The following is a 27,886-nucleotide window of genomic DNA, read 5'->3' as shown; positions in this document are numbered from 1 at the left end:
TTGAATGCTAGACGAGAGCCTGGTTAAGGGAATTTTGTGATTGGTCAGTGGCGGACGGCTGAAGTGAGTTGATTGGCTGTGCTGGAGGTAAACACGGAAAAGGGTGGTAGCGGAGAATCTGCTGAGCAGGCCGGCGGTTAGCCTAAAAGATGGAGATTTAATCCGGTTCAAATGTTTCTCCTGAGTGGTTTTATTGTCATTTCAGGTTCAGGAACTTTGTTACAAACTAACACAGCCGGCGGTGGAGTCAGGTGGGTGGAAAAAACTGGTTAAATGTGTAGTTTTTAGTGCAGGCAAGCCTGTTAGCTGCGCTCTTCTATCCCATTGATGTGAACAGCGTGCAGGAGCAGGGTTACCGTTATCCCAGTCCCAGGATAAACCGGGATGAACCAGGATAAGGTGACTTACTCTGGAGACAAATCTCACTCCTAAATGTGCTTAAGTGTTGGAATTGTATCACTGTTAATGGGGAAAAAAGATTAAATATTAAGAGAATCCGTTTAAAGGTTGAATGTATTTGATGAAGATAAGTTTACAGGCTGTGGAGGGATGGAAGTAAAGAGATGTCCAAAGTACCTGGTTGTGATTTCTTGAAGTGTTAGATTATTTTAATGGAATCTGTTTATTTTTTATATATATTTAGAGCTGCTATTTTAAATCGGACTATAGTAAAAAACAAAATAACCCCCCCCCCCCCCCACACACACACACACACACATTTCTGCTGCTTGTGTGACAGCAGAGTTCACACCACGAGGGAAGATGATTCTCATCCCACAAGTTAAAGCACACAGCACAGATTTTTACATGTAACATGCACAATTTGGTTTCGGTAAAGGTCTAACATTGGCTGTTTTTGAAGTTTTGTATTCCTGGTTGAAGCAGACATAAAATATACTTTCTGTTGAAAAAAAAAAGTTGTTACAAATTCACACTGAGCAAATATTTCGAAATTGGATAAATCGAGCCCGACATATATTTTGCTATTTCCCAGTCTATTTATAACAAGCAATAAAGAAATGAAAACAAAAATATAGAAGAGACAAGAGAAACACCGTTCAACTATGTTATGACTGTTGGTGTTGCATAGTTTGTCCACCAGAACGCACTCTACATTCAGTTTTAAGATTTTTTTATCTTGATCTTAGTGGCAGTTTTCTGAGCTCACCTGGTCCTGACCTGCTCTGTACTATCTTTGCAGGGATGTCGGTTATCATACAGACTCGTGGTGAAGTAGGCGGGGGTGTCGCGGCTCACCTCCAGTGCCCCCACTGTGGCCATTTTTCCAAGAGCCACGCCCACCAGCTCTCCCACATTGCGGCATCCCACCCCTCCTGCCTTGACGGTGTGGTGATGGGACGCCTCGGGAACATCCTGATGTACCAGAGCGGCGCCCGGCTCTTCCACTGCTCCTACTGCTTCTACACCAGCAGAGACTTCACCAAGCTCTACAAGCACATCATCACCAAACACTGCATGGATGAAAGGGACAAGGGAGGCGACAACGGGAGCGAGAAGGGTGACGAGGAGGACGAAGAAATGAAAGATGCCACCAAAAGAAAGCAAACTATTAAGACTGAGGAAGAGGAAGAAGAAGAAGGGAAAGGTGATTCCAAAAGAAAGAAGAGCAATGAGGAGGAAGTAGGAGGGAAATATGAATCTAAAATAAAGAGCATCAAGACTGAGGAAGAGGAGGAAGGATGCAGGGACATCCTGAAAAGAAAGAGGAGCAGTGAGGGTGAAGAAGAGGAGGAAGGAGAGGGGGTGGAGTCGGTTAAATGCGAGTATGAAGACAAAAGTGTGCTACTGTTTGATGGCGCCAGGTACCGCTGCCTAATCTGTGGTTGGAAGAACAAGCTGAAAGCTGTGGGTGTCAGCCACGTGGTGCGCAAGCACAACATTCCCAAAGCGTACGCCAACCAGGCCATCAGATGTGACGTTGCTGCAGCCAACCAGACGCAGAGTGGCGGGGGGGTGGAAGAGGAGGAGGCATCGGTGGCCGGGATGAGCGGTGAGCTGCTGAAGGAGGAGATGGAGGCTACGGCCAAAGTGGTGCGCTTCATCTCCAACCGCTTTGTGTGCCTGATGTGCGGCTGGAAGACCAAACTCAAAGGTACCCGCCCACGCACGCAGCTCAAATCAAACTGATGCAGATAAAAGACATGAACTCGAGGTCCCAGGTACGAATCCCTGAACCTGCTATTTTTTGTAATGACCAGCAGGGGGCAGAAAGCAGTTATTACATGTATATGTAATGTAACACTTCTGTACTACTTAGCGTTCTGTGTTTTGTAGCCGTTTAACAGACTGTTACCTGGAGGACTGCACTAAACTGGGACAATAAAACTTTGTGGTGATACACTGCCCCCTGGTGGTAACATTTTAAAATATATTTAGAAGAGACTACCGTAACTACAAAAATGACCTTTTAATGTGACATTTACGTCTTAAAGCTTGTATGCATGGCACAGATACCACATTGGGCTGTTGCTTTAAATTTGTAAATGTGAGTTAAAATCCCAGAAATGAAGAAAAGCAGACATAAAACGCCAGAAAATGTAAACACAATCTTTACATTTTAATTACTCTTTAAGCTGACTTCTATAGTATTCTTTTGGACTTTTAAAAAGATTACCGGTAGATATGACTTTTTTGACTTATTTTATGTGAATTATTATATTTTATAACAACAGCAACAACAAAAGAATTTTAATCAGCTTATATTTGGTAATTGTATCTTTTCGGTTGTTTTTTTTAAGCAAACAAAACAAAAAAAAAATAAAAATCTTTATCTAATTGTTTTTCAAACCAAACAAGCAAACAGATAACTAAAAATAATCCAACATCAAAAACTATAGATTTATGTTTTTATTGTCATCTGTGTCGCCGCAGGTTTTGCCATCAGTCACGTGGTGCGTTGCCACGACGTCGAGCGGCCGTACAGCTGCAAGGACTGCAAGCGCAACTTCTTCCTGCCGAGCCGGCTGCAGCGGCACATCAGCTCCGCCCACCGGCCCGGCCGCTACGCCTGCCCCTTCTGCTGCTTCAGGTCGCACTTCCTGGGAGGCTTCAGGAGACACTGCAGCCGCTGCAACGCCCGTGAGGAGGAGGGGGATGGCGGTGGTGGAGGGGCAGTGGAGGAGGAGGACAACGAGGAGGAGGAGGAGGGAGAGGACAGGAAGGAGACGAGAGGGGAGAAGAAACGCAGAAGTCTGGGGATGGTGGCGGCGGAGGAGGACGACGATCAGGACGAAGATGACGAAGACTGAAGAGGAGGAGGAGGAGCTACAGAAGCACGCGATACTCCGCTGAACATTTTTAACCTGCAGAGAACAAATATGTTTCACCAAGTCCGAATAAACTTATTTTTTTACGATTTGTCTACTTTAATGAAGCTTCGTGTCTTAAATTTGGAGATTCGGGTGTTTGAAGCTCGACTGTAAAAAGAGCTTCAAATCACCGACTGCAAATGAATTTGATGGCGTTTGTGGAGACTGCTCACATCATCAGCATCTGGATCCAACTCTTTAACAGACTGAGTTTAATTACGCTCAGCTGAATGTAACCGCTGGTTTAAACTTTATTATTCACGGCTTCATTCAAAGTTTAATGCAACGGTCTTAAAGATTTGAATTTAAATGCATGTTTGTGAGGTCACTGTTTGTGATCTCACAGCAGTTTGTGTCTCTGAACACGATTTCTCATCTGACTTGTGTCCATTTAGCTGCCAAACTACACTGTGAAGACGGCAAACGTGTTTAAACTCATCACTGCCAAAACTTTTGGACACAACTGAAAACGAATATTTTCAGCTTTTAAAAGGTCAGAATTGAAAGGTTTAGTAATGATGTGACACATTCACATCAGAAACCCAAATTAGAGTCTTACGCATCACTGGTCTTGACACTGCAATTGATTTTCTTTTAATACTCATGTATGGATCACCATTAAAAACTATTTGTTTAGGTCTAGGTTCTTCGTTTCCATGGGGATGTGTAAACGGGAAATAAGCTTACCGTTAACGTAGACAAGGTTCAAAGTCGTGCTGTTGTCTGTAGTGACTGCATTAAGTTACTGAACACTTACTGCTGCTTCAGTTTTACATAAATAGTATTAAGCTGACAAACGAAGTGGACTTTTATTGTGAAGTAGCCAAAGGAAATGCAACATTGGTCAGCAGCATTTACCACTATAGCCCAAGAATGATTTTTATCATCCATCCTGGAGAAGAGAGGAGCTACCGCCTACCTGCTGATCAAACCGGTTTGTAAGGTGCAGCCAATTGGAAAAACCGGCGGCTAAGACAGCCTGTGGTACATGGAGGAACCGGCCAATCAGAATAAAATCAACTTTAAGGGAGCTGAAACAATTTGTTTTAATCTAATGAAAGCTGTAAAAAGGGCAGGTATCTGAAATAAACTCAATCTTTAAAAGGTTGGTGAAGTCTCACTAAAGCTCTGGAATTAATCTTTTTACAGTGTGTGAGAAAAACACCTTGAAGCAAGCGTGTAAAAGTAAAGAGACTCAGTAGCAGTGAATATAAGAGATTTATTTAATCCAAACATACAAAAACAAACCCGCTGACTGTCCCGCCTCCACCGGACAGAAAGGAAGGAGACCTGCTTTAAGATACCAACTCAAGTCTAAGAAAGCAGCGTGAAGCATACAACTTTAATCCCCAGATAAAAGAAACCCAAGTCCTCTTCTCTTATCACACTCTGCCTGCCATTGCGTGTACACATTATTTTGAAATAATTTTTTTTTTTTTGGAAAAAGCACAATAAACCCAGATTTTCTTTTTCACTGCACCAACTTAAAGCCGTATGACTACAACTCATCTTAAAGGTAACATATCATCTATAGCTGCAAGTATTTATTATTGTATTAATTTACTTTATTGTGTCTCTCTCGGGTTTTAATACTGGCTGAAGGTGTGATTTGCTGGCACATGACAAAGGATAAGCACCAGATTTAAGGAGCAGAAACCATAAAAATATGCAATAAAACCTTTGGCTGTGGAGATCTTTCCTTTTTAATAACACACATATAACAGCTGCACTGCTCAATTTATCCACTAGGGGGAAGGCTAATGTTGAATCGCCTCTCTCAAATTAAAAAAGTGTCTCATATGAAAGCCTCAAATAATTCCCAAAAGTTTAGGCTTCAGACATGTGAGATGTTTGAGTGGTTGCTCATCGCTAATCCAACGATATACCTGCTGTTTACTAACACAGGAAAAATTCGGAATATTTGATTTCAGGTTTTCAGATTTTCCTTGTTTACCTTTGTAGGTGTTGAATGGTTTTGTTGGATGAAAAAATCCTTTCGATGAGGCCACATTGGGCTGGTTGGTGTTTTCTAGACCAAATGACTGCATGCTAGGATTAAATGACCACACACATACTGAAATTTGCTTGCAGCATCTCTCAGATTACACTTTAAAACGGCAGCATAACATCTTTTTACCCGCAGATACTGTGAAGTCTTACCGCTAGGGGGCAGAATATTGCAGAATAACATATTTTTTGGAAAACTGGAAATCTGTCTTTCATTAAATTTTGGCTAGGAAGCCATAAAAAACCAAAATCTATCAGTAGTTAGGCTTAAGTTCCTGCCCCCCCCCCAAAAAAAAAACAAAAAAAAAAAAAACACGGCTTTTCTCATTTAAAGAAGGAGAAGCATTATCCCTCTGAGAACTAAAATCTTATGGACAAAAGTAACAGACCCACATTTTTTCCATTTCACAAAAAAACTCCAGATTTAAGTCTTGTAGTCGACACAAATCGGCTTTTTTCTCATTCTAAACTGGAACCTGAAGCCACCGGCGTCAGTTTGTTCCCTGCTGTGTTTGTTTGGGAGCCACAGATCACCACGGTGCTCTTTTAAAAGGCCAACGCCAGTGGCGTCCAGCCCGTCTCATCCTCACTTATCAAACAGTGTCCTGACAAAAGCTTAAACACCCAACAGAAAAAGACCATTTCTATAAAACTGCACTTTCACATTTTGATTTTGTTTCACTGGCAGCTGGAAGTTGGTGCGACTCGGTCCCCGTATGGCTCTGCTTGGTGGGTTCATTGGTACAACCCGTCCCATAATCCCCTGCTGCGAGTCAATCAAAGGCCATACGGAAGCTTTTAATGTTCATCAACCCAATTAACTGACATCAGCATGTTATGATGTTGGGAGGTCAGAGGTCAGATGTGTCGAGGACACCATGCTCCCTCCAAGGCAGCCATGTTGATTCCCCTAAGGTCGTCAAAGTCGTCGCCGTCTCCGTCGCAGTACTCGCCGTCGTGGTCGTGGTCGTCGAAGCGAGGCGTGTAGCTAGCCAACGCCTTCTGCTGCTTGGATCAGATGTCGTCGGGAACAAAACAGAAGAGACAAAAGAGAGCGTGAGCAGCAAGTGCTGAAGGTTGGACAGTCTGAAGCTGATCAATGACATCATTAAAGGAGGCAACGCCTTCTTTAACCCTCCAATACAGAAGCAAGACACGGTGTTGGTGGCTGATCTGCACGTCTGTACCAGTTTTTTACCTGTTTTCAGTAAATTTTGGGTCACTTTTCAGCCATTATGCGTTTAATTTTTGGTGGTTTCTGCAGGTACTTTATGGTGCGCTTGGACACCATACTGGTATCACACCATACCAAGATATTTAGAAAGCCTAACAGTGTCACTTACACTGACACAGATGTTACGCTAAAGTCATGTTTCACTAAAAAGCCGCTAGAGGGCACCCCCGCAGCAGTGAACAGTATGCTGAGCTCAGTGAGTTGTGCAAGATAGCGACTGTAAGTAGTAAACAGTGTAATTAGTAAACTCTTTAAATTAATTTTAGGCTTGATTTCTTTGATAAAAGGCGAGCCAGCCAACCCCGGTGAAGCTCTGTGACGGAAACACTTCAAACTGGCCCTGAAGTCAGCTCCTGATGTCCGCTGTCTGCAGCAGGGGTGCTCTCAGCAGCTAAAATCAAACAGAAACTAAAATCTGGACTAATGAACCGGGTTAACAGTCAGACTCTCTCAGTGTAGCTAATGATTTTCCATCACCAGCAGCCCAGCCTGCAGCTTTTACATTTTTAAACTCAGACTGCAGAGAGTGAGAGATGCAAGATGCAACAAACCTCCAAAGTACAGGGGACTTTTAATTTATCAGATCTCCGAAGATCAAAATTGTTCTGGGACCTGAAACTGAAGCGATCACAACAGCCAAGTATTGAGGCTTCATTAATGTTTCCAAGATTCCAAGTTTGTTAGGAATCTTGTTTCCCCCTCCAGGTAAGGAAACTAGTAATTCTGGTAACTTGATTTATTTATTTGTTCATTTTATTGGATTATCGGTTCTTTATGAATACACCTGACCAACACCTGAAGACAGCACTGTGGAAATCATGTACATCACTGTATACGTACAGAGCTTCCTACTGATTCTTTTAATATACACAGCTCTGCTCGGGTACGTTACTTCTTATCTCTGTACATGCATGTGTAGAAACCATAATCAAGTCATCCTTCTCCCTGTGTCTGATTCCTGACAGTTTAAATTTGCTGCACCTTTTACCTGGAATAATCTCCAATTAAGCACAAACAAATTGTCAGAGTGGAAGATTTAAGAATATCTTAAAGCATTAAACAAACAATTTCTTGACCTTAAAGTTGCTCGTCCTTGATATCATCTTGGTGTTCTCCTCATCCTCTTACATTTATGTTTACTGCCCTCAGCTCACTAGAGTAAAGCTGTGCTGCATAAACCTGGAAGTTTGACTTCTCATTTCGTCTTCCTGCAGTACCTTCTCAGCCACTTCCCTTTGCAGTAATCCTGTCTTTGTAATTCATTTGTCTCTAGTTAACCAGCCATGTGCATCAATGCCAGATGTTGAAAACAAACAAATAATTACGTTTCAGTTTTGACTTCAGTCTAAAACCCCCTGAAAGTGTCTTTTGATTTTCAGAGCGTTGCAGAACCTCTTACCGTTCGGACCACAGGCTCTCTGAAGGGGGGGCAGACCATGTGGAAACGAGGTATGGCCACGTGGAAAACTTCCTCTTTACTGGCTATGAAAGAAACAAATATGAGAACAGCAGCAAAATATCTGGGAGGCGTTTCTGTTACAGGTGGAGGTAGTTACCGAGTCTGTGGAAGGTGTAGTGACCCTCCATGTACTCTGACGAAGTGGAGAAGGTCGTGCAGCTGGCGTACTCGTGTACTTTTCCAGGGGTCATGACCGGGAACTCCCCTGCACAGATACACACACAAACACACACATTCAGCAGCTGGTCTCAGCCAATCACAGTGGAGCAGCCCAGGTGTGATGCGGGCAGCATACCGACCACGCCGGGACCCTGGACTTCCTCCACGTTGCCGTCAGAGGTGGTGATTTTCCAGTAGCGGCTGTCGAGCTGACAGGCGGCTTCAGGCGAGGCGCTGCTGGACATTTCTATTCTGAAAACACACGCCGGGTCATTAAAACGCTGGAAAGAGGCGGTGAGAGACATGGCAAGCAGAGAGGAAGTTACCTGATGCGGTAGGTGAAGAAGAAGTGTGGAGGATGGACGGACGAAAGCTCTGGCAGGAAGGAGGTAGAAACGGAGACGGTGATGTCACCGGTGGTTGCCACGCAGCTTTTGTCGTGCACATACCTGCAGAGCAAAATCAGCTTTGAGCTTCACAGAGGCTCAAACACACAAAACACTCATTTACGTGTGCGCGACTCGTAGTTACCTGAAGATCTGGTCTCTGATGATTGGATACTCTCCCGTGACGACGTTGTGCACGTAGGTCGTGAACCACTCCAAGAAACATGAGCCTGAACACACAAACACTCACAGTTTCCCACGTTTTCATGCTCAGGGTTTCTGCAGCTTTCACACAAAGTTAAAGAATCACAGAGAACAAACTGACACAAACTTATAATCTGTCTGGGTAATTTATCCAAGTGGAGGAGAGAAATAAATCAAGCAGCTGCTGAAGCGGTCTTGTGTTTAGGACTTTCGGTTCGGTCTAAAGTAGCTTATACCTCAACTTTATACAAATGAATGAAGAGTGGACAACTTGAGTCAAATGTTCCTGCAAACCTGAATCTATCAAATCACATTTCACAGCTGGATACGTGGACAGTACCTGGGTTTAGTTAAACCACGGCAAAGACGAGTAAGCCCAGTGATAGACCCGCCTCTCACATGATGACAGCGGTGATGTGTTCCAGCACACTGTGATGCTGAACTGAATGTAGGGAATTCAAATGTTGTCTTTAACTCTGTGAGATTACTCAGATTCACTGCTAGACCTGTTGTTTCTTTCTTTATGGGCTCCACCCTGAGTGTAGGTGACATCAGCAAGAAAGCCATCAGAAACACTCAAATTCACCTGCATCTTTATCTGCTCTGGGCATTTTTTTCCACCTTGAAACTTTCAATGTCTATATTTGCCGTCTGACAGTTTGTTCAGCTCATAGATCTCTCGAACTATCAGCCCGAGAACCTTAAACCACTAAGAAACCTGCAGTGAGTCTGTCAAGTTGGTCGACCTCTTGCCTTCATTTCCTTCTCATTGCATCCATCTTCACACAGTGAGTGTGAGGGAGGAGGTCCGTCTGCCTGACTTTTGCGACCGCACAGTATCCTCTGTGGAGAATTTACTTTACAACTATGCCACGCCCCAGGCAGCGGACTTCAAAAAAGCATAACAGGAATGACTTCTTGGCCGCCAGATCTCCAGCTGTCCGTGTCCGCAACAGAGTATAATTAAGACCTCGGGCATCGTGTTTCCTTTAATGATGTGAATTTCAGGGCAATTTTGGTTTTCCGTTTGCTGTGTGGCTCCAAGACCCGAAGCAGAGTTTTTGTTAACGAATTTAACTAAAGAAAAATGGGTTCTATTAAAAAAAAAAACTGCATCGAACAAAGCACTCTGAGAGCACAAACGTCCGCCTACTTTAAGAAGTTTGGACTGCAGTAAAAACAAGAGCAGGGTTAGGGTTCAGGGTTTGTTATTTGCTCTGTTTAAATCCGTTTTAACACACCTGACATAATGTTGAGTATGATTATTTTTTATTTATGTGGATATAGAAGATAAAAAAAAAATACTGAGTCAGAGGTCAAACATGACATTTTAAATCTTTACACAACCTTCTATATATTAACATTACATGCTGAGTTGACCATGAAGACTGGATGTAAGAAATATTTGAACATGACCTTTCTCTGCACTTCTACAAAGCAGAATTCAAATTTTTCACGTAATTGTGATTACAGGTAGAAAGTTTATTGTAACACCTGAGATAATTGGACTGTTTTGTTTGACGGACTTTTGAGCCTGGAAATGTTTAATGACATCAGACTGAACGAGAAGACAAGTTGCAGAAAATCTTGTGACATCCAGCTTTAGAGTTTGACAGCAGGGCAGCAAAAACAAACAGATCAAACAGAGAGACGAGCTGTCGCAGTTAAAACTAAGAGGAAAGTGCATGGTGAGACACTTAACAATGTTCATCTGAACTCCTCTGAAGAACTATGTGATAATACAATTGCACTCAAATACATTACCAACCAGTCAAATGCAGTTAACTGACTGAACGTACAGAAATGTTCTACTGGAAAGCTTACAGGATACTTCAACATAGAGGTTTAAAAAGACAAAAAGTAAATGAAACAATTTTTTCCCCTAAAACTGATTCAGCATTAATCCTAAAAACCTTTTAACACTTCCTCTTCAAACTTAAATATCACTTAAATACTCATTGCACAAGTTTTTCACAAACTGTAAATACCAACTTGTCTTAAATATTTGTTTTCTCTTTATCATTATTATTACGGCTATTTTCTGTTATTTTCTTCTTAATTTAACTGCATACTTCTATATGCTCGTGTAACGCCGACGAACACGAGCCAAAGAATTTCGTTATGGGTAAATGTGGCTACACTGTTTATCTGTACATGACAATAAAACTTGAAACAGCAGTGCTCAGAATGATCATAAAAGGTTCCTGTTTCTGTTCTGTTTGTGGTTTAAAATAATATGAGATTAAACTGGAGGCTGTTTTACGGGTTTATACCTAAATTATGTTTCAGTTTGGTCTCGTACGGCTTAATTGAAAACCCCTCTTAACCCAACGTCATAAACTTCCGCATAACCTGACATGCACCAAGAAATGGGACTACACGTCGGGTTGACGCAGCCCACAACGACTAAACGGTGTAGAAGGTTACAGCGTAGGGTTAAAAAGAGCATTTGTGTACATCATGATTTGATGTACACAAATGTAGATTTCCTGCTGAAGCAAAATTGAGGCATCAGTCTGATTTTGATTTGAAGACACAGTTGGTTCTAAGCAACGTTTAATTAAGATTTTAATAATTTAAGTATGTGATGTAGTTTTAATATTGAGCCACTAGATGGCATTGATGTCAGCTTTGATTAACATGTCAAACTTGCAATTCACTAAATCTTGTAAATCTTCCGTTTCATGAACTTTGGAGAACAGACACCCTGATCACAGCAATTCTACTGAAGCTGAAAGAATCTGGACTCTTACCTCTAAGTGTTTTTTGATTTTAGGAAAAGTAAGAGTGCTTAGACCAGAAATTATACACATGGTCTGCCTAAAAAGTCACCTGATCAGTGACAGGAAAATGAAAACAGGAGTCATCTGCAAGTTGAGGAACCTCCTAACCTAAAACCACAATTCATAATTTAAAATGTTAAATAACATTTTCTGAATATAACATTTCTAACACAGTTGCAGATAAAGACTGGCGCTGACCTGTGATGAACATGTCGATGGCTGAAGGATCCTGAGCCGTCTGATCCTGAAACACAGAAGAAACAGTTCCAAATATGTCCACTGAATGCTACAGAGCATTTACTTTGAAAGAATAAGCAGTAAATGTGCTGACCGGGCAGGGGTAGAAGCTCTCAAACATCTGGCGCCCCTCAGCAGGCTCCAGCGCCATATACTGACTGAGGCCTGTGTGGAAGCAGAAGGTGAGCGGCAGGCAGCGCCTCATCCCCTTCCTCTGCTGGAAGCCGCCAGCCGCCGTCTCCACATCCAGCAGCACCTCCGAGCGGTAGTGGTTGGACAGAGACATGCTGCCCATCAGCCTGAGGACAGAGAGACAGGTGGAGAGGAAGGTGAGACAGGTAGAAGGGGGCGTGGCTACAGTCTGTTTTCTCAGGCTGACACTGACCCTGGGATGACCAGCTTCTGACCGTTGTGGATGCGGTAGGAACAGCGGTAGTCATCTGGGAGCTTGCAGCCGATCTGCGCCTCGATGTCATTCAGCTCCACCTCGGTGGTGCCCTCTGAAGACAGAAACAGGAAACATCACCTTTAAAGGCGATGCTAATGGACTGACAGATATAAACAGAAAAGGTTTTCTTGTAGTTTATCTTCAGGAGAGCTCAGACTTTACATGCGATTACTGATTATCAAGTTTTATAGAAAGAAGGTGACGAGATGTGTGAATGACTGAGAAACATGAGCAGAGAGCAACCCAAGAACTTTCAAACATCAAGAAACACTTTACAGCAGAACTTTGTTTTACTGAAGCAGAAACAAAAGAACTTGATCCTTTTAACTCAAGAACAAAGAAAATTTGGCAGAAACATGCAGATTTCTCCTCGTTACACTCAAAATGGCAGAGCAGTGAAGGCAAGCCTGAAGCCATCTGCTTCATCTGTCATAAAATAACGAGTAGGGCTGCCACGATTAGTCGACTAGTCACGACTACGTCGACTATCAAAATCGTCGACGACTAATTTAATAGTCGACGCATCGTTTGAGGCTTTGTAAGATCCCAAAAGACGCAGGAATAAGTAGTAGGATTTAAGACTGTAATAACGGACTGAAACAGAAGATGGCAGCACTGCATGTACAAGGATGCCAGCTGCCGAAGAAGAAGCTGTGTCCCAGAATCCATAGCGCCCTGCTCAGTTTTCAACAATGGCGGCAGCTAGTTAGTTTTAATATTACTCTTATTATTCTTTCTGGGTCACAAAATAAACGTTTAACATATTTTCAGGCAAGAATGTAACTGTGTAAACCTCAAATATCTGCTCAGTTTATCAAGACACACATATTTTCAAAGCGCTCCGACGATTTCGGAGACGTCTGTTACCCACTAGCTCGATAGTTAGCCGGGGGCAAGGCTCAATAGAGCCTGTGAGAACAGCGGACTCCCGGCAAATCATTTTCAAACCCACCGCCGTCTTTCACTACTCAGGTTAAACATATATAAGTCACTTAGATAACTTAAAAATAATATTGTTTGGCTTTTTATTTAGTATTTTATTTGTTCCTGAGTAAATCGTTTGGCTGAGATTAAAGTTATAGTTTTTACACAGCTGAATAAACGTCAAGCAGAAACTGATTATCAGAAGTGTGAGATGCTGGAGAATATACTCCGGTGTCCCGTTATATTTTAGATAGCAAAGAGTTTATTAAACTTCACCGAAACAATCTGCAAACTTCATTAAAATTTAATAAACTATCATCTTGTCTTTATTTTTAGTTAGCACATACCTGAAACACTTAAAGCTGTAAGCTAATGATAGTTATATAAGAGCAGATGCATGCTGATGCAATAAGCTGTAGGTTTTACGTCCAATGGATGCATGATCTGATTAGTCGACTAATCGCAAAAATAATCGGTGACTAGTCGACTATCAAAATAATCGTTTGTGGCAGCCCTAGTAACAAGTGAAGCGAGCCATGAAATTGTTTATTACTCAACTGTCTGTTGACTTTACTTAAGCCTCTGAAAACAGGGGGCCGTGTTTAAAATAGCTGTACTTCATAAACAGCTAATTCTGTACTTTAGTTAAACCCTTTGAAACAAAACTGAAAGTCTGGATTTTAATCACATATTGACTGTTTCGTGTAAAATCCACTGTGGTGATGTGCAGTAAACTTCAGGCTTTGTTGATGCAGTGAGCACAAAGAAAGCCAAACTCGGAAAGAATCTTTTTGTTAATGAAGAACGACATTTTTATTTAATTTTCAAACCTATATTTTTAAAAGTCTAGAATTCTGGTGTTGCCTTTCAAACAAAAAGCCTGGCTATTTCCAGTTTGAACCATGTGATATCTGTGCGAGCTGTGGTGCATCCAGCTGTTGAACTGTTGTGTGACACCTTTGAGTGATGCGATCATTCGTGGACACCTCTGCTGCAGGAAGCTCTTGAGCTGCTCCCACGCCCTCTTCAGCACTGCGTAATACTGGATGTACCGGCCCAGATCAGTGTAGTACTGCTTGAAGAAGCAGAACCAGGACACACCGCTCTGCAGTCGGTCGTCACTAAGCGAGCGTACATACAGAGAGAGAGACAGAGAGAGGTGAAAAGTCAGAGTGCGGCGAGGCTGCGGCGAGGTGTAAAATGTGTCGGGGTGAACTCACTCTGTCAGCAGCCAGTGTTTGCAGCACTGAGACTTCCAAAGAGGATTGTGCTTAGAGAGCTCGTTCAGGCGCCTGCTGACAAAGCTGCAGCTGAGGAGGAGGGAGAGGGGGAGGAGTCAAACACAGAGAGAGGAGTTTTATCTCAAACACATCTCATGGTTTACACGAGAGCAAACAGATATAATGACACATCCTGAAAACTACTCAACTTTATTTAAAATGTATGTTTATTTAAAACAATAATTTTATTTAAACCTGAACAACATATTTAACTTTTTTATCAACTAGAAAAGTTTTACGACATATTTATGTACCTTTACTGCAGGAAACCAGTGTACCTTAACTGTAATAACCCTTCTGCTATAATAATCAGAACATATTTGTGTGATTTCACTGAAAGAATCGGATGTGTGTGTACTTTTATTACATGGATTTAATGCGCTTTTTAGTACTTTGATAATAAGCTTCAGTAGATTAACATGAAAAGGGTTGAAGCTAGCAGACATGCGCAGTAGGGGACGTAAACAAATAGTTAGCAGCTGTTAGCATGCGGCTAACTGTAAACGCGAATATATGTCGTATATGGGGCGTTTTAAAGTCTCTGTGTTGGCTCTGCGCTACGTGACAGCTGCCATTAAAGTTACATTTTCATGAATACTTGCAGTAAAACACTAACAGCACCTTTTGTCACAACTCTTTACACAGAATTACAAGAACAAAAATTAAAATAAAGGGGCTCGCCTAACGAGCTGCTGTCGTTGTTATTAGTGGTTAGCCTCTAGCCTGCGTTTCCTCCTGCAGCTTGTGTAAGAAGAAATCAATGGCGTGTTTTCTTCTTCCTCTCCTGGCTGCACCGTGGAGGTGTGGGATACGTACTGCATCAAGTCCCTGAAGTCCAAGTAGGATAAAATGTGCAGCAGCGGGTCTGTGGGCAGTTGATCCATCCGTAACTCCGTGAAAGCGGCTGCCATTGTTAGCAGTAGTGACGCTGTTTCTTCTTCTACAGCGTTTAACGGCTGTTGGTGAACTTTACCTGGTGAACTTCTGTACTTTACCGCCACCAGCTGGTAGTCAATGTGGTTAACGATGTTTAATATTTATATATATATTTTTGACTTCTTTGGTGTAAAATTTTGTGGCTTCTCTGTGCACTCTTACCTGTAACCTAAATGTCCATAACAAGACGCTGTCTTGTCTGGTCTGTGGAAATGTTCCTCCCTCTTACCCATCCTTCCTTCACAGGAGGAGTCTCTCATTCAAGGGAAGAGCTCACATGTTCCAGTCTTTATCAGTGAGGAGTGCAGAGTCATCGTCTTCTCCTGTGTTTAAATAAACTGTAAGCTTTTATTTTATTTTTTATTTCACACTTTAATTATTTAATGCATGTAGCAATAAGACATAGGCACAATGGTACTTTAACAATGCTAAAGTCTGTAATGTTTGTAAGTTGTTCAACTGGAACTTTTGGATCACTTTTCTTACTGAGACAAGTTTAAAATCAATATGAGTACATTAAGTTTAAATGTAGGTTATTTCATATTACACTATGCTGATTGTTTACGTGTCAGCGGCTGAGAAAAATACTTATAAATACTACTTATAACGAAGTATTTTCACACTGTGATGCTTTGTGGAAGTTAAACACACCTGGCAAAGGGCCAGTTTGGCTTTAGGGCTCTTCAGCACACAGCCTCTCTGTGCTGGTGTCATTAGTTTCGTTTCCTCTAAGACTGGAATCAAATGGAAACTAAAAACTTAATTCAGCTTAATGAAATGAAAACAAGATGCATGATGAAAGGTGTGATACAGAGAGGATCCGACCTGACACCACACGCATCAGGAAGGATGAAGTCTGCAAATAAAACATGGTCTTTATTTACCTAGTACACATTAGTAACTGCAACCAACTGCTGGCTGTGCCTGGCTTTAACGATCAGTCTCTCTCACAGCAGCAACTCTGGTATCCTGATATATCCTTTCACATCTTGTTAATGTATTTTTTTCCTTTTAAATGTATTTAAAACATTGTGTTCTACTGACTAAATTGAATTAAATTGTCATGATGTATGTAGATTTGGTTGAACCAAAATAAATGTATTATGTGGAAAACTTGCCATCAATCAAATTGAGTTCATCCAATGACTAATTTTTATGAGTGTAGGAGGCAAAAAGCTGACAGCGTGGCTCATACGGATGAGTGAGGGTTCCTGCAACATGACTTGGTTTGATTTGCATGTCACTGAGTGAATGAAGCACAGCAGTAGGATTGTGACACACGACCCACAGATGGACACTTCTGCGTGTGTCAGTTCAACAGTGCTTTATTTACAATCAGGATTGTCCCTGCAGTTTCTGGCTCCTGCCCCTCCGTCACTCCCGTTGTCACTCTGCCGCTTCTTCTCACTGCAAGACATAAGAAAAGTCTCTCCTCATCAAGTCATTTCTGCGCACCTGTTCCTTCCCACCTCTGCGCCGCCCTGTGAGCTCACTGCATCACCCCTCCTCTGCAGCAGGCCAAAGACCAAGCCCCCGCCACAGCTGGGTCATTGTCATGTTGGAAGGCTTTATGGTACACGGTCTTAATTGGCTCCTTGGTGCAAGGAAGTTGTCCTGTGCTCTAGAAAGAACAAGACTCAAAAATAAATAAGACTGTGTTTGCAATAAATTTAATAATACAATTTAAGATGTGACAGAAGAGTGCTAAGGTCTGCGGATCTACAAACACGCTGTGTTACAACATGTTTGAAGGCAACTGGGACAGAGCCAGACATCAGAAAGGCATTAATTAGACCTATTAAAAACATCCTTGAGGAGACAGGGTAGGAAGCTGTCACCTTAACAGATCGGCACACATGCTGAACTATTTCAATTAAAAAGGAGAGAGACACCTGCTCAAAGTTCACAAAGAAAACTGGGCAAACAGGATGAACAACGTGATATAAGACAGGAATCTGAAGGGGAAAGACCTGTAGGACAATTAGGGTTTTTTTTATTTTTTAAATGTGGAAAAATTTTTCAGATGTTTGCTGGGTTTTTCTCTGTATGTATTATTGTAGGGTCTACCTTACAATATAAAGCACCTTGAGGCATCTGTTGTTGTGATTTGTGTTATATAAATAAAACTGAATGAATAAGAATAGAGTGCGATAGAAGTAGAATCCCAAAGCAGCTTAAATAGCTCTACAATCTGAAAATCTCCTGTGGTGTTCTGTTCTAGAGCAAAGCTGCAGCAGACCGTAGAGGAGGTGCTGATGGATTCGCCAAACCAAGCAGATTGCTCAGCAGGTAGGAGCCAGTAGGCTATTTGACAAGATGTAAGTAAGACAAATAAACATGAAACACAAAAGTCTTCTTAGAATAATAGAGCACTCTGTACTTCGTGTACAGACATTGTTTATGGTTTATTCACCAAAATACATAAACATACATACATGGGGCGATCGTGGCTCAAGAGTTGGGCGCTTGTCTTGTAATCGCAAGGTTGCCAGTTCGAGCCCCGGCTCCGAGAGTCTCGGTCGTTGTGTTCTTGGGCAAGACACTTCACCCGTTGGCTACTGGTGCTGGTCAGAGGGGCCGGTGGCGCCTTTTGGATCTCATCCATATGAAAATTAAATGCCAGGACTCCAGCACAAATCATTATGTGCGTGTGGTGTCATATCATTATTTTCATGCCTTTTTCTAAAGTTACTTGTTAATTTTCTGCTTTCTATAGTTGTGTAAAGCACTTTCAGTGCTTGGGTAAAGTAGAAAAGCACTGTATAAGAACTGTCTATTTACCATTTTGCAAAAAGAAGTGGGATACACTTATAATATAAATCCTTTATTTAGCTATGGACTGACTATATTACTTAAAAACTGGTACTATCAAGGTTAGACTGGCCTGCTGCAAGGTTCACTTTGATAAACTCCTGTAACACTGAACTAGTTTATCTGTTAAAATAATGATACATATAAGCAGACTCCACTACACTGGAGGTTTGCAGAGGCTACTCATAGAGAGTTAACTGTTAAATCCATGTTGGCTGAGCTGACTGAGTGAGTTACTAAACTTGTTATTTCAAAAACAAATCAACTATTTAATCAAACAAAACAAAAACAAATTCATTTCAGTTTATTATATTTCTTTCCACAGAGAAGGAGCTTGCCAGAATGCGAACACAGTTTGTGCAGAGGGTGACAGTAGAAAATCTCACACAGCTACTTGAAGCCCTTGTAATAGACAATGTCTTGAATGAGTTGGAGAAAGAAAGGATACAGGAAATAAACCAAAGTAGAGCAGACAAGGCACGCGACTTCATTGACACTGTGAAGAAAAAGGGAGAAAAAGCCTGCAGGATAATGATCAGTCACCTTCGAACCATTGATCCTACAGTTTCCTGTCAGCTAGGTTTGTCCTCTGGGCCATCTGCTCATTTAGGTGAGATCAAATATTTTGTTATTAATATATTATTGCGTTATTTGTTAGAGCACTAACCTTTGTCTCTCGTGTGTGTGTGTGTGTGTGTCCATTTATGTTTAACCATTTCCAGTTTAGAAATTTTCCCTGGAGAAGTGATCTGACTGTAATCCATTCTTGAGTTGCCCTCTTTGGCTTTTAGCTCCCGGTTCACTGATATTTCCCCTGATGAATGAAAATGATGTTTCCTTATGAGGGATTGTCCTGAAATGCCTTTTCATGGTGCTAAAACCTACTCCAGCTGGGGACTTCATTGTACTTCCCTTGGATTTTACTGTTCATATACTATTTTTATATTTTACTGGGAGGAATGGCCTGTCCAATCTGAACTTGAATTGTGTTCTCTTATTGGACTGTTGTGGTTATCAGACTTTATCTATGAGGAACAGAACAGTGTTCACCATCTGGAAGACACCCAGGTCCAAGACAGTTGTAGGCAAACCAAGAGGCTAAAAGAATAAAACTGTGGATACAAGTAATGGAAACTGGCATCCTCCCTCATGGGCTTTGCTTTAAAAAAGCCTATTTTGCTTTTAAATGTGCTATAGAATCAAAATTTATATTGACATTAAGTGGAAATCATGTCTCTATCTTAAATTTATGTTGTAGGTACATTACAACCTTTCCGAAACCCTACACTATAACTTAAGCCATAACTTGATATGCATCTCCCTAAAAATGTACCTACAACTTGTGCTGATGCAGCCTGCAACTACTGTGATTGGTCCATTTATTACTGTTGTTAACTTCTACGTATTTTTGGAGAAGTGGAAACTTTTGCATTTGCACGGTCTATATACACGCTGGAAATGGTACTGGCCGCTTGCAAAGTTTACATTGTAGAATCTACAGACGTGGAGATCATGTATATGCATGCACCATCATCAGGGTTCGGCTGGGAAAGCCTTGGTGTCTCCACGAAAGAACTTGAGGTGATGGTGGGATGAGCATCTCCACCTAGACTGCCCCCATGGTTTGGACCTAGATAGGTGGCACAAAATAGATGGATGGACAACAAAAAAAGCTCATCCAAATTTGAATAAAACAACCACAACAGTCCAAAAATCATACATATTTGTGTGTTTCTATTAGCAGCACTTGACACGTGTCATCTTAAATTTAAATCTACTCTAAAGAACAAGTTCCAGCATGTGTTTGAATACACAAAATGTTGTTTCTCTATTCTTTTAGGATTCCCCATCATGTGTCAGAATAAACTTAAATCTAACCTGAAGAAGAAGTTCCAGTGTGTGTTTGAGGGAATTGCTAAAGCCGGAAATCCAACCCTTCTGAATCAGATCTACACAGAGCTCTTCATCACAAAGGGAGGGACTGCAGAGGTCAATCAAGAACATGAGGTCAGACAAATTGAAACAGCATCAAGAAAAACATACAGACCAGAAACAACAATAAGATTAGAAGACATCTTTAAAGGCCCACCTGGAAAAGAACAACCAGTCAGAAAAGTACTAACTATGGGAGGGGCTGGCTTTGGGAAAACAGTGTTAACACAGAAGTTTACTCTGGACTGGGCTGAAGATAAAACCAACCAGGACATCCAGTTCATATTTCCATTCCCTTTCAGAGAGCTGAATGTGCTGAAGGAGAAAAAGTTCAGCTTGGTGGAACTTATTCATCGCTTCTTTACTGAAACCAAAGACGCAGGAATCTGCAGCTTTGAAGACTTCCAGGTTGTGTTCATCTTTGATGGTCTGGATGAGTGTCGACTTCCTCTAGACTTCCACAATACAGAAATCCTGACTGACCCCAGAGAGTCCACTTCTGTGGTTTTGCTACTAACAAACCTCATCAAGGGCAACCTGCTTCCCTCTGCTCACCTCTGGATAACCACACGACCTGCAGCAGCCAATCAGATCCCTTCGGACTGTGTTGACATGGTGACAGAAATCAGAGGGTTCACTGACCCACAGAAGGAGGAATACTTCAAGAAGAGATTCACTAATGAGAAGCGGTCCAGGAGCATCATCTCCCACATCAAGACATCACAAAGCCTCCACATCATGTGCCACATCCCAGTCTTCTGCTGGATCACTGCTACAGTTCTGGAGAATATGCTAGAAACCAGAAAGAGGCGAGAGTTGCCTAAGACCCTGACTGAGATGTACATCCACTTCCTGGTGATTCAGGTCAAAGTGAAGAAGGTCAAGTATGATGGAGGAGTTCAAACAGATCCACACTGGAGTCCAGAGACCAGGAAGATGATTGAGTCTCTGGGAAAACTGGCTTTTGAGCAGCTGCAGAAAGACAACCTGATCTTCTATGAATCAGACCTGACAGAGTGTGGCATCGATATCAGAGCAGCCTCAGTGTACTCAGGAGTGTTCACACAGATCTTTAGAGAGGAGAGAGGACTGTACCAGGACAGGGTGTTCTGCTTTGTCCATCTAAGTGTTCAGGAGTTTCTGGCTGCTCTTCATGTCCATCTGACTTTCATCCACTCTGGAGTCAATCTGCTGGAAGAACAACAAACTGGGGCAGACTTCTACAATACTGCTGTGAACAAGGCCTTACAGAGTCCAAATGGACACCTTGACTTGTTTCTTCGCTTCCTCCTGGGTCTATCACTGCAGACCAATCAGAGTAGCCTGAAAGGCCTGCTGACACAGACAAGAAATCCACAGACCAATGAGGAAAGAGTTCAGTACATCAAGAAAAAGCTCAATGAGAATCTGTCTGTAGAGAAAAGCATAAACCTGTTCCACTGTCTGAATGAACTGAATGATCATTCTCTAGTGAAGGAGATCCAACAGTCTCTGAGTTCAGAAAGTCTCTCTACAGATAAACTGTCTCCTGCTCAGTGGTCAGCTCTGGTCTTCACCTTACTTTCAATCAGAAGAAGATCTGGATGAGTTTGACCTGAAGAAATACCTGCTTCAGAGGAGGCTCTTCTGAGACTGATGCCAGTGGTCAAAGCTTCCAATAAAGCTCTGTAAGTTATATATATTTTTAAATGCATTGCCATCTTTATAAATGAATAAAATGTACAAAATTTACATTACTATCTTTTCAGACTGAGTGGCTGTAACCTCTCAGAGAGAAGCTGTGGCGCTCTATCCTCAGTTAGCCTGGAGTCCTCTAATTTAATTGAGCTGGACCTGAATAACAACAATCTGAAGGATTCAGGAGTGATGTTACTATCTTCTGGATTGAAGAGTTTGCAGTGTAATCTCCACATTCTCAGGTAAGAATTCAGCAGATTGTTTCAACAAGAGCTATTTTCTGAAATTATCTGTCTATAAAATATTTCTGCTTATCTAAACCTTCTGTCATTCTTAACAACAAGACAGGGCAGCTTTACCACCAAGAACTTCCAGTTATCCCGTTCTGGCAGTTTAAAAATTCTGTCCAATTCCTCTTTTGTTGCACATTCAAATATACATGTTTAGAGAGACCCGTGAGACTCTGTTACATAAAACTGCATAGTGAAAACAAGGGTTAGGGGTAACTGATATACATTGAGGGGAATTAATTATGTGGTGAATTTGTATGTTTGTTCACTTACAAAAAAACTAATAGTTTATAATTGTATTGTCATTTGATTAAATGAATGAACACAGAATATCAACCAAAAATAAAAAAAATAATAAAAAAAACACATTACATTAGAGTTATAAATTAAGTGAGATAAGTATTCAGTCCAAAAGCAAAACATGACTTAGTATATGGACAAACCCTTGTTGGCAAGGCAGTGGAAAGATGTTTCTTGTAGTTTAGTCACTTGGTTTGCACACATCTCAGGAGGGGTTTTGTTCCAGTCCTCTTTAGAAAAACTCTCTAAATCTTATAAGTTTCTTGGCTGCTACTTGGCAACTCAACGTTTCAGTTCCCTCCACAGACACCAGACATTACCACAATCAATTTTAAATGAAACAAATCATATGCAGTTTAAGAGGTGACTTTCAGCTTTAATTCAGTGGTTTGAACAAAAAGATTGCATAAAAAAGGTGAGGAACTAAATTATTTTTTAACACAATCTTCTCATTTCAGGGGTTCAAAAGTAATGGGACAAATGAAATAATTGAAAATAAAATGTTCATTTCTAATGCTTGGTTGAAACCCATTTGCTGGCAGGAAAATGCCAAAGTCTTGAACTCATGGTGACCTACTTGGCCATTCAAGAATATTAGATTTCTTTGCTTTAATAAACTCCTGGTTTGCTTTGGCTGTATGTTTTGGGTAATTGTCCGTCTGTATTATGAAACACCACCCAATCGATTTGACTGAATCAATTTAGCTGGATGTGAGCAGGCAGTACGACTCTGAACACCTCAGAATTCATTCTACTGCTTCTGTCCTGTGTCACATCATCAATAAACACTAGTGTCCCAGTTCCACTGGCAGCCATGCACACCCAAGCCATCATACTGCCTCTGCCATGTTTTATGATGTTGTATAATTGGATCATGAGGTGTTCCACACCTTCTCTATACTTTCTTCGTGCCATCATTCTGGTAGAGGTTTATCTTAGTTTCATCTGTCCAAAGAATGATTTTACAGCACCGTACTGGATTTCTTTTGTGTTTTTTAGCAAAGTCCAATCTAGCCTTTCTATTTTTAAGGGTTATGAGTGGCTTCCACCCTACAGTGAATCCTCTGTATTTACTCTCATGCAGTCTTCTCTTTATGGTAGATATTGATACGCCGACTTCCTGGAGAGTCTTATTCACTTGATTGGCTGTTGTGAAAGGGGTTACTATTCACCATGGAAATGATCAATGCGAACATCCACCACTGCTGTTTTCTGTGCATGTCCAGGTCTTTTTTGCAATACTGAGTTCACCAGTGCTTTCTTTCTTCTTCTTTCTTTTCTTTCTTTCTTTCTTTTCTTTTCTTTCTTTCTTTCTTTCTTTTCTTTCTTTCTTTCTTTCTTTCTTTCTTTCTTTCTTTCTTTCTTTCTTTCTCAGGATGAACCAACTGTAGATTTCACGTAGTCCTAGTATTGTAGCAAATTCTTGGATATGTTTTTTCTGTTTCAGCTGTTTAAAGGTGGCTTGTTTCACTTCATGGAGAGCTCCTTTGGCTGCGTGTTGTCTGTTTACATTAAAATATTCCAGATGAAAGCACCACACCTCAACAAAAAACTCCAGGCCTTTTATCTCCTAACTGATAATGACGTATTGAAGAATTGCCCACATCTGCCCAGACATAGCTTTTGAGTCACATTATCCAATTCTTTTGCTCCCTTTAAAAGATGTTGGGACATGTTAAGGATGCTGAAACTCATAAACCCTTCATCCAGTTTGAATGTGGATACCCTGAAATGAAAGCTGAGAGTCTACACATTATGTCCATGTCCATTATATATCTGTAATAGTTTACTTGTGTCATTGTCCAAATATATATATATATATACACACCATAGTCTGTAGATTGGACCTACTTCCTGGGGGTATGACAACAGCATGCAATATAAGATTATTTTTTGTCACAATATTGTGAGATTGTGGAGAACTTTTAACAGGAAGGTGCTGCATCTTGGGTAAAGATGATATATCTGTATCTGTACATTATTAATTGTGTACACAACACACAACAATGTGAACCACAGTGAAGACTTGGACAATAACATGGGGCAATCACTGTCATGTTGTTTTGTGTGTCTGTAGGCTGTCAGGCTGTCTAATCACAGAGCATGGTTGCACTTCTCTGGCCTCAGCTTTGCGCTCCAACTCCCAACTGAGAGAGCTGGACTTGAGCTATAACCATCCAGGAGAGCCAGGAGAGAAGCAGCTGAAGCAGCTGAGAATGGATATCAGGTATGGAGATGCCTGTTGAAATCACATACAGTGTCTAAAGGAGGAAGAAATACTGTCATGTTGTCGGGCTTTCTAAATCTGCTGTAGGTGTGGATGCGATTGCCTGTGTGAATCCCCGATTGACAAAAGTTTAATTCTACACTGTGTGTTTAACGTACCACCACCATTTTTCCATGCTGGATCTTTAAAAAAAAGATGAAATATGAAAAAAAAAAAGATTTACAGATTGCAGACCTCTTTGTAAGTTTGTGTGTGTGATTAATATCTCACATGTTGACAAAGTGCTAGCAGTTGAATTTGCATGATGACTAATAAGGGCCTTATTATTTTTAGAACAGGGTCCAAAGTCGTTACTGTTATCATCCTCTTTTCTTCAGCCGTTTCACTTTGAACCTCACTGTTCATGCTGTGAAATTTCTCCCACAGAAAATCTGATACCAAAAATGAAAGAGTTGAAAGTTTTTAAATCGGAGGTCCCAAGTCATCTCTGAGTTCAGTGAGCGCGTTTAGAATTAGGTCGCCGCGTAATAGTATGTTTTAAAAGAGCTTTTTCTGGCATTTCAAATAAACTGACAGAAGTGGACAAACATCTCTCTTTCTAGAACCACTTTTACGTGTGCAAGCAATAATTGCTGCCATGTCAAATAAATATTGGCTGCAAACAGCAGTATATTGCATGACGCAAACATTAGTACACCTGTTTGCACAGTTGATCTAAGTAGTTTTTTCACCATATTTTGCAGCTTTAGAAAGGAACTTCCAGAAGTTTATATGCAAGGCGGTTAGTGCAAAAAATATCAGTTCCCACGTCTTACATGCAATCTTGCAAATCTTGACAGTACTTTGTTGAGTTTGGACTGAAGCCACACATTAGTAAATCTGGCACTTAGGTGGTTATTTTTTTATGCACTCTGGCTATGATGAAAGCATTTATTTCTATTCCTCACTTACTATTACTATTAGAGAATAATAAACTATGTGTATGAGAGCGATGTAATGTCCATGTGTGCATGCTGAAAGAGACTGTGCTGGTCTGACCCCCTCCTCCTTTCAGGGTGGAGCCTGCTGGAGAACAATGGTTGACACCAGGTCTGAGGAAGTGTAAGTGTGTTTTTAATGGGATTCATGAAAACAAAGCAGCTCACATTCAACCATCTTCAAACTGTCACATCACTCATTCACATCTCTGATGTCAGGAGTCATCATCAAAGTGTCAATCAATGAACAGATGATGGATCAATAACTGCAGCTGTATTATGTTTGTTCTCTCCATCAGATTCCTGTCAACTCACAATCGACACAAACACAGTAAATAAAAACCTCAAACTGTCTGACAACAACAGGAAGGTGACACATGTGAAGAAGAGTCAGTCATATCCTGATCATCCAGACAGATTTGATGACTGTCCTCAGCTGCTCTGCACAGATCCTCTGACTGATCGCTGTTACTGGGAGGTCGAGTGGAGAGGAGACATTGAAATATCAGTGAGTTACAGAGGAATCAGAAGGAAAGGACACATAAAAGACTGTGGGTTTGGATCAAATGATCAATCTTGGAGTCTGAGGTGCTCTGACAATGCTTACTCTGTGTGGCACAGTAAGCGGCACATGCGCATCTCCTCTTCTTCCTCCTTCTCCTCTGTTTCTAACAGAGTAGCAGTGTATGTGGACTGTCTTGCTGGCACTCTGTCCTTCTACAGAGTCTCTGACATTTTGATCCACCTCCACACCTTCAACACCACATTTACTGAACCGCTTTATCCTGGATTTAGGTAAGGTACAACCCTGATTCCTCTGTTTCTCTCCCCCTGTTAGGCAAATTTAGACTGTTAAAAAAAAACAAAGATGCTCCAGTTATTCAAGAGCAACATATTGCTTCTCTGTCTTTTTCCACTTAAAGCTTTACCATCAACATCAGTATGTTGTGTTTCTCTGAGTTAAGCTGATATGATCAGTTTTGTGAACAGACACAAAATTGCTTAACTCTGTATCAACTGCAGCCCTGCACCAGTAGTGCATTGAAAGCATGGAAGCATGGATGCAGCAGCCCTTATTGAAAAGTCAGACATTGCACCAACGCCTGCCAAAGTTCATCAAATTTTCCTGCTGTTTGTCTTAGTTAAAGTAGTTATTTTGTAATTCGTGATTGATCAGTAATTATACTAAATAATAATGATTTTTTGTCTTTAAATAATACCAAGATCATGTTCAAATTATATTACTTGCTAATAAGAGGGGTTTCAAATATCATTAAACTGTAATTTCATACAAACACCTTTTGCTGCCAAATCAGACTGTGTTTTGGAAATTGGGTTCCTGAGCCTGGTGAAATACTCCATTTATTTAATATTTTTCAATAAAATACATCAGCCTTTATGTCTTAACTCCTGTCTCAAAGGGGACCACCGGTGTTCTGAGACTGTCATGCCTTTTTTCTGTTTTTATAATGAATTCGCTTGCTTATTTGTGTCCCTCACTGGATGTATTATAATGTGACAATACCGTAGGAGTGATTTTTTTGGGTTGTTATCTTATGCATGCTGCTAGGGGTCACGTTTGTGTTTTTTGTTTGTATGGTGATTGTATTAAAGGTAGACGCACATAATTAACGCCAGGTGTGTTGTTGATTGCGAGGAAGCAAACAGTTTGTGACCGCTGCACTGTTATGTTAAATCATGTTGGAATAAAGAATCTAAAGAACAAGATAAGTATGGCTGGAGTTATTGGACTGTATCAAGTTTAATAAGTTAATGCATACCAGTGACATCGCGTCACCCCCACCAAGAAACACCTCAGTGGCTTCAAGCGTAAGCTTAGCCTCTACAAATACAAATGGGTTATTAGCTAAAGGACTTTAGTTCAAATTGTTAAATAAAACTAAAATAGAAGTTACAGTCTGTTATTAACCCCTCTGTGACGACACTATCAAAGTGGGCTTTTTTCTGATGCTTTATTTGACATGTAACTTCTAACACTTGAAAGCTGTAAGTGAAGCAGTAGTAGTTTCTTCACACTGCTTTCCATAAAGATTTAATAAAGAATTAAAAAAAAGAAAAAGAAAATCTGATTATAATTTGTGCTGTCTTGCCTGTAACTTCTCCACAGTATGCCTTTTGTCCTGTCCTCCTCACATCCTTCCCAAACCAGCCATGGCAGCTGGGCCTGGTTCTGCTGGAGAGTTCTTCCTGGTGTTGCCAAGCGCTTGTTCATAGTGAGCTGCCTGATCATTGGTGTTTTCTCTGTATTATTGTACATATAAATAT

General features: G+C 41.1%; 2 protein-coding genes and 1 pseudogene across 7 annotated transcripts; 2 read left to right on the top strand and 1 right to left on the bottom strand.

The window, feature by feature from the left end:
* Positions 1-3: 3 nt before the first annotated feature.
* Positions 4-6,548, top strand: LOC146491428 (uncharacterized). Of its 2 annotated transcripts, none has more exons than XM_085152835.1 (3): positions 4-251; positions 1,202-2,113; positions 2,893-6,548. In XM_085152835.1, the coding sequence occupies exons 2-3, from the start codon at positions 1,204-1,206 to the stop codon at positions 3,267-3,269; spliced, it is 1,287 nt and encodes a 428-aa protein (XP_085008961.1). In that variant the 5' UTR covers positions 4-251; positions 1,202-1,203; the 3' UTR covers positions 3,270-6,548. The 2 variants fall into 2 exon arrangements, with proteins under 2 accessions (XP_085008961.1, XP_085008962.1); XM_085152836.1 differs by lacking the exon at positions 4-251 and adding an exon at positions 258-399.
* fbxo3 (F-box protein 3) lies at positions 4,529-15,637 on the bottom strand. 4 transcript variants are annotated; one of them, XM_085152824.1, is made up of 12 exons: positions 15,549-15,637; positions 14,391-14,480; positions 14,128-14,291; positions 12,184-12,298; positions 11,893-12,097; positions 11,760-11,805; positions 8,720-8,804; positions 8,515-8,637; positions 8,325-8,440; positions 8,127-8,234; positions 7,970-8,052; positions 4,529-6,344 (listed from the first exon to the last, which is right to left on the bottom strand). In XM_085152824.1, the coding sequence occupies exons 1-12, from the start codon at positions 15,617-15,619 to the stop codon at positions 6,195-6,197; spliced, it is 1,356 nt and encodes a 451-aa protein (XP_085008950.1). In that variant the 5' UTR covers positions 15,620-15,637; the 3' UTR covers positions 4,529-6,194. The 4 variants fall into 4 exon arrangements, with proteins under 4 accessions (XP_085008950.1, XP_085008952.1, XP_085008951.1 ...); XM_085152826.1 differs by having other exon boundaries at positions 4,529-6,341; positions 15,549-15,635; XM_085152825.1 differs by lacking the exon at positions 15,549-15,637 and adding an exon at positions 15,267-15,380.
* On the top strand, positions 15,619-27,845 carry LOC146491426 (protein NLRC3-like; annotated as a pseudogene). The gene is made up of 8 exons (XR_014872579.1): positions 15,619-15,726; positions 17,608-17,675; positions 18,523-18,807; positions 20,038-21,796; positions 21,878-22,048; positions 24,474-24,623; positions 25,678-25,724; positions 25,900-27,845. The product of XR_014872579.1 is annotated as a protein NLRC3-like (transcript).
* The last annotated feature ends 41 nt before the right edge of the window (positions 27,846-27,886 follow it).

The sequence above is a fragment of the Neolamprologus multifasciatus genome, chromosome 23 (genome assembly GCF_963576455.1).
Source record: "Neolamprologus multifasciatus chromosome 23, fNeoMul1.2, whole genome shotgun sequence".
Classification (NCBI taxonomy): Eukaryota; Metazoa; Chordata; class Actinopteri; order Cichliformes; family Cichlidae; genus Neolamprologus; species Neolamprologus multifasciatus.
Note: the sequence above shows the minus strand (reverse complement) of the source record. Positions and strands in the feature narration are given on the sequence as shown.

Excerpts from the sequence above, each read along its gene's own strand:
- LOC146491428 (XM_085152835.1), top strand. The coding sequence starts at position 1,204 with ATGTCGGTTATCATACAGACTCGTGGTGAAGTAGGCGGGGGTGTCGCG. Across the intron at positions 2,114-2,892 it reads CTGGAAGACCAAACTCAAAG|GTTTTGCCATCAGTCACGTG; the intron begins GTACCCGCCCAC and ends GTGTCGCCGCAG.
- fbxo3 (XM_085152825.1), bottom strand. The coding sequence starts at position 15,361 with ATGGCAGCCGCTTTCACGGAGTTACGGATGGATCAACTGCCCACAGAC. Across the intron at positions 8,053-8,126 it reads CTACACCTTCCACAGACTCG|CCAGTAAAGAGGAAGTTTTC; the intron begins GTAACTACCTCC and ends TTTCTTTCATAG. Across the intron at positions 6,345-7,969 it reads GAGAGCCTGTGGTCCGAACG|CAGCAGAAGGCGTTGGCTAG; the intron begins GTAAGAGGTTCT and ends ATCTGATCCAAG.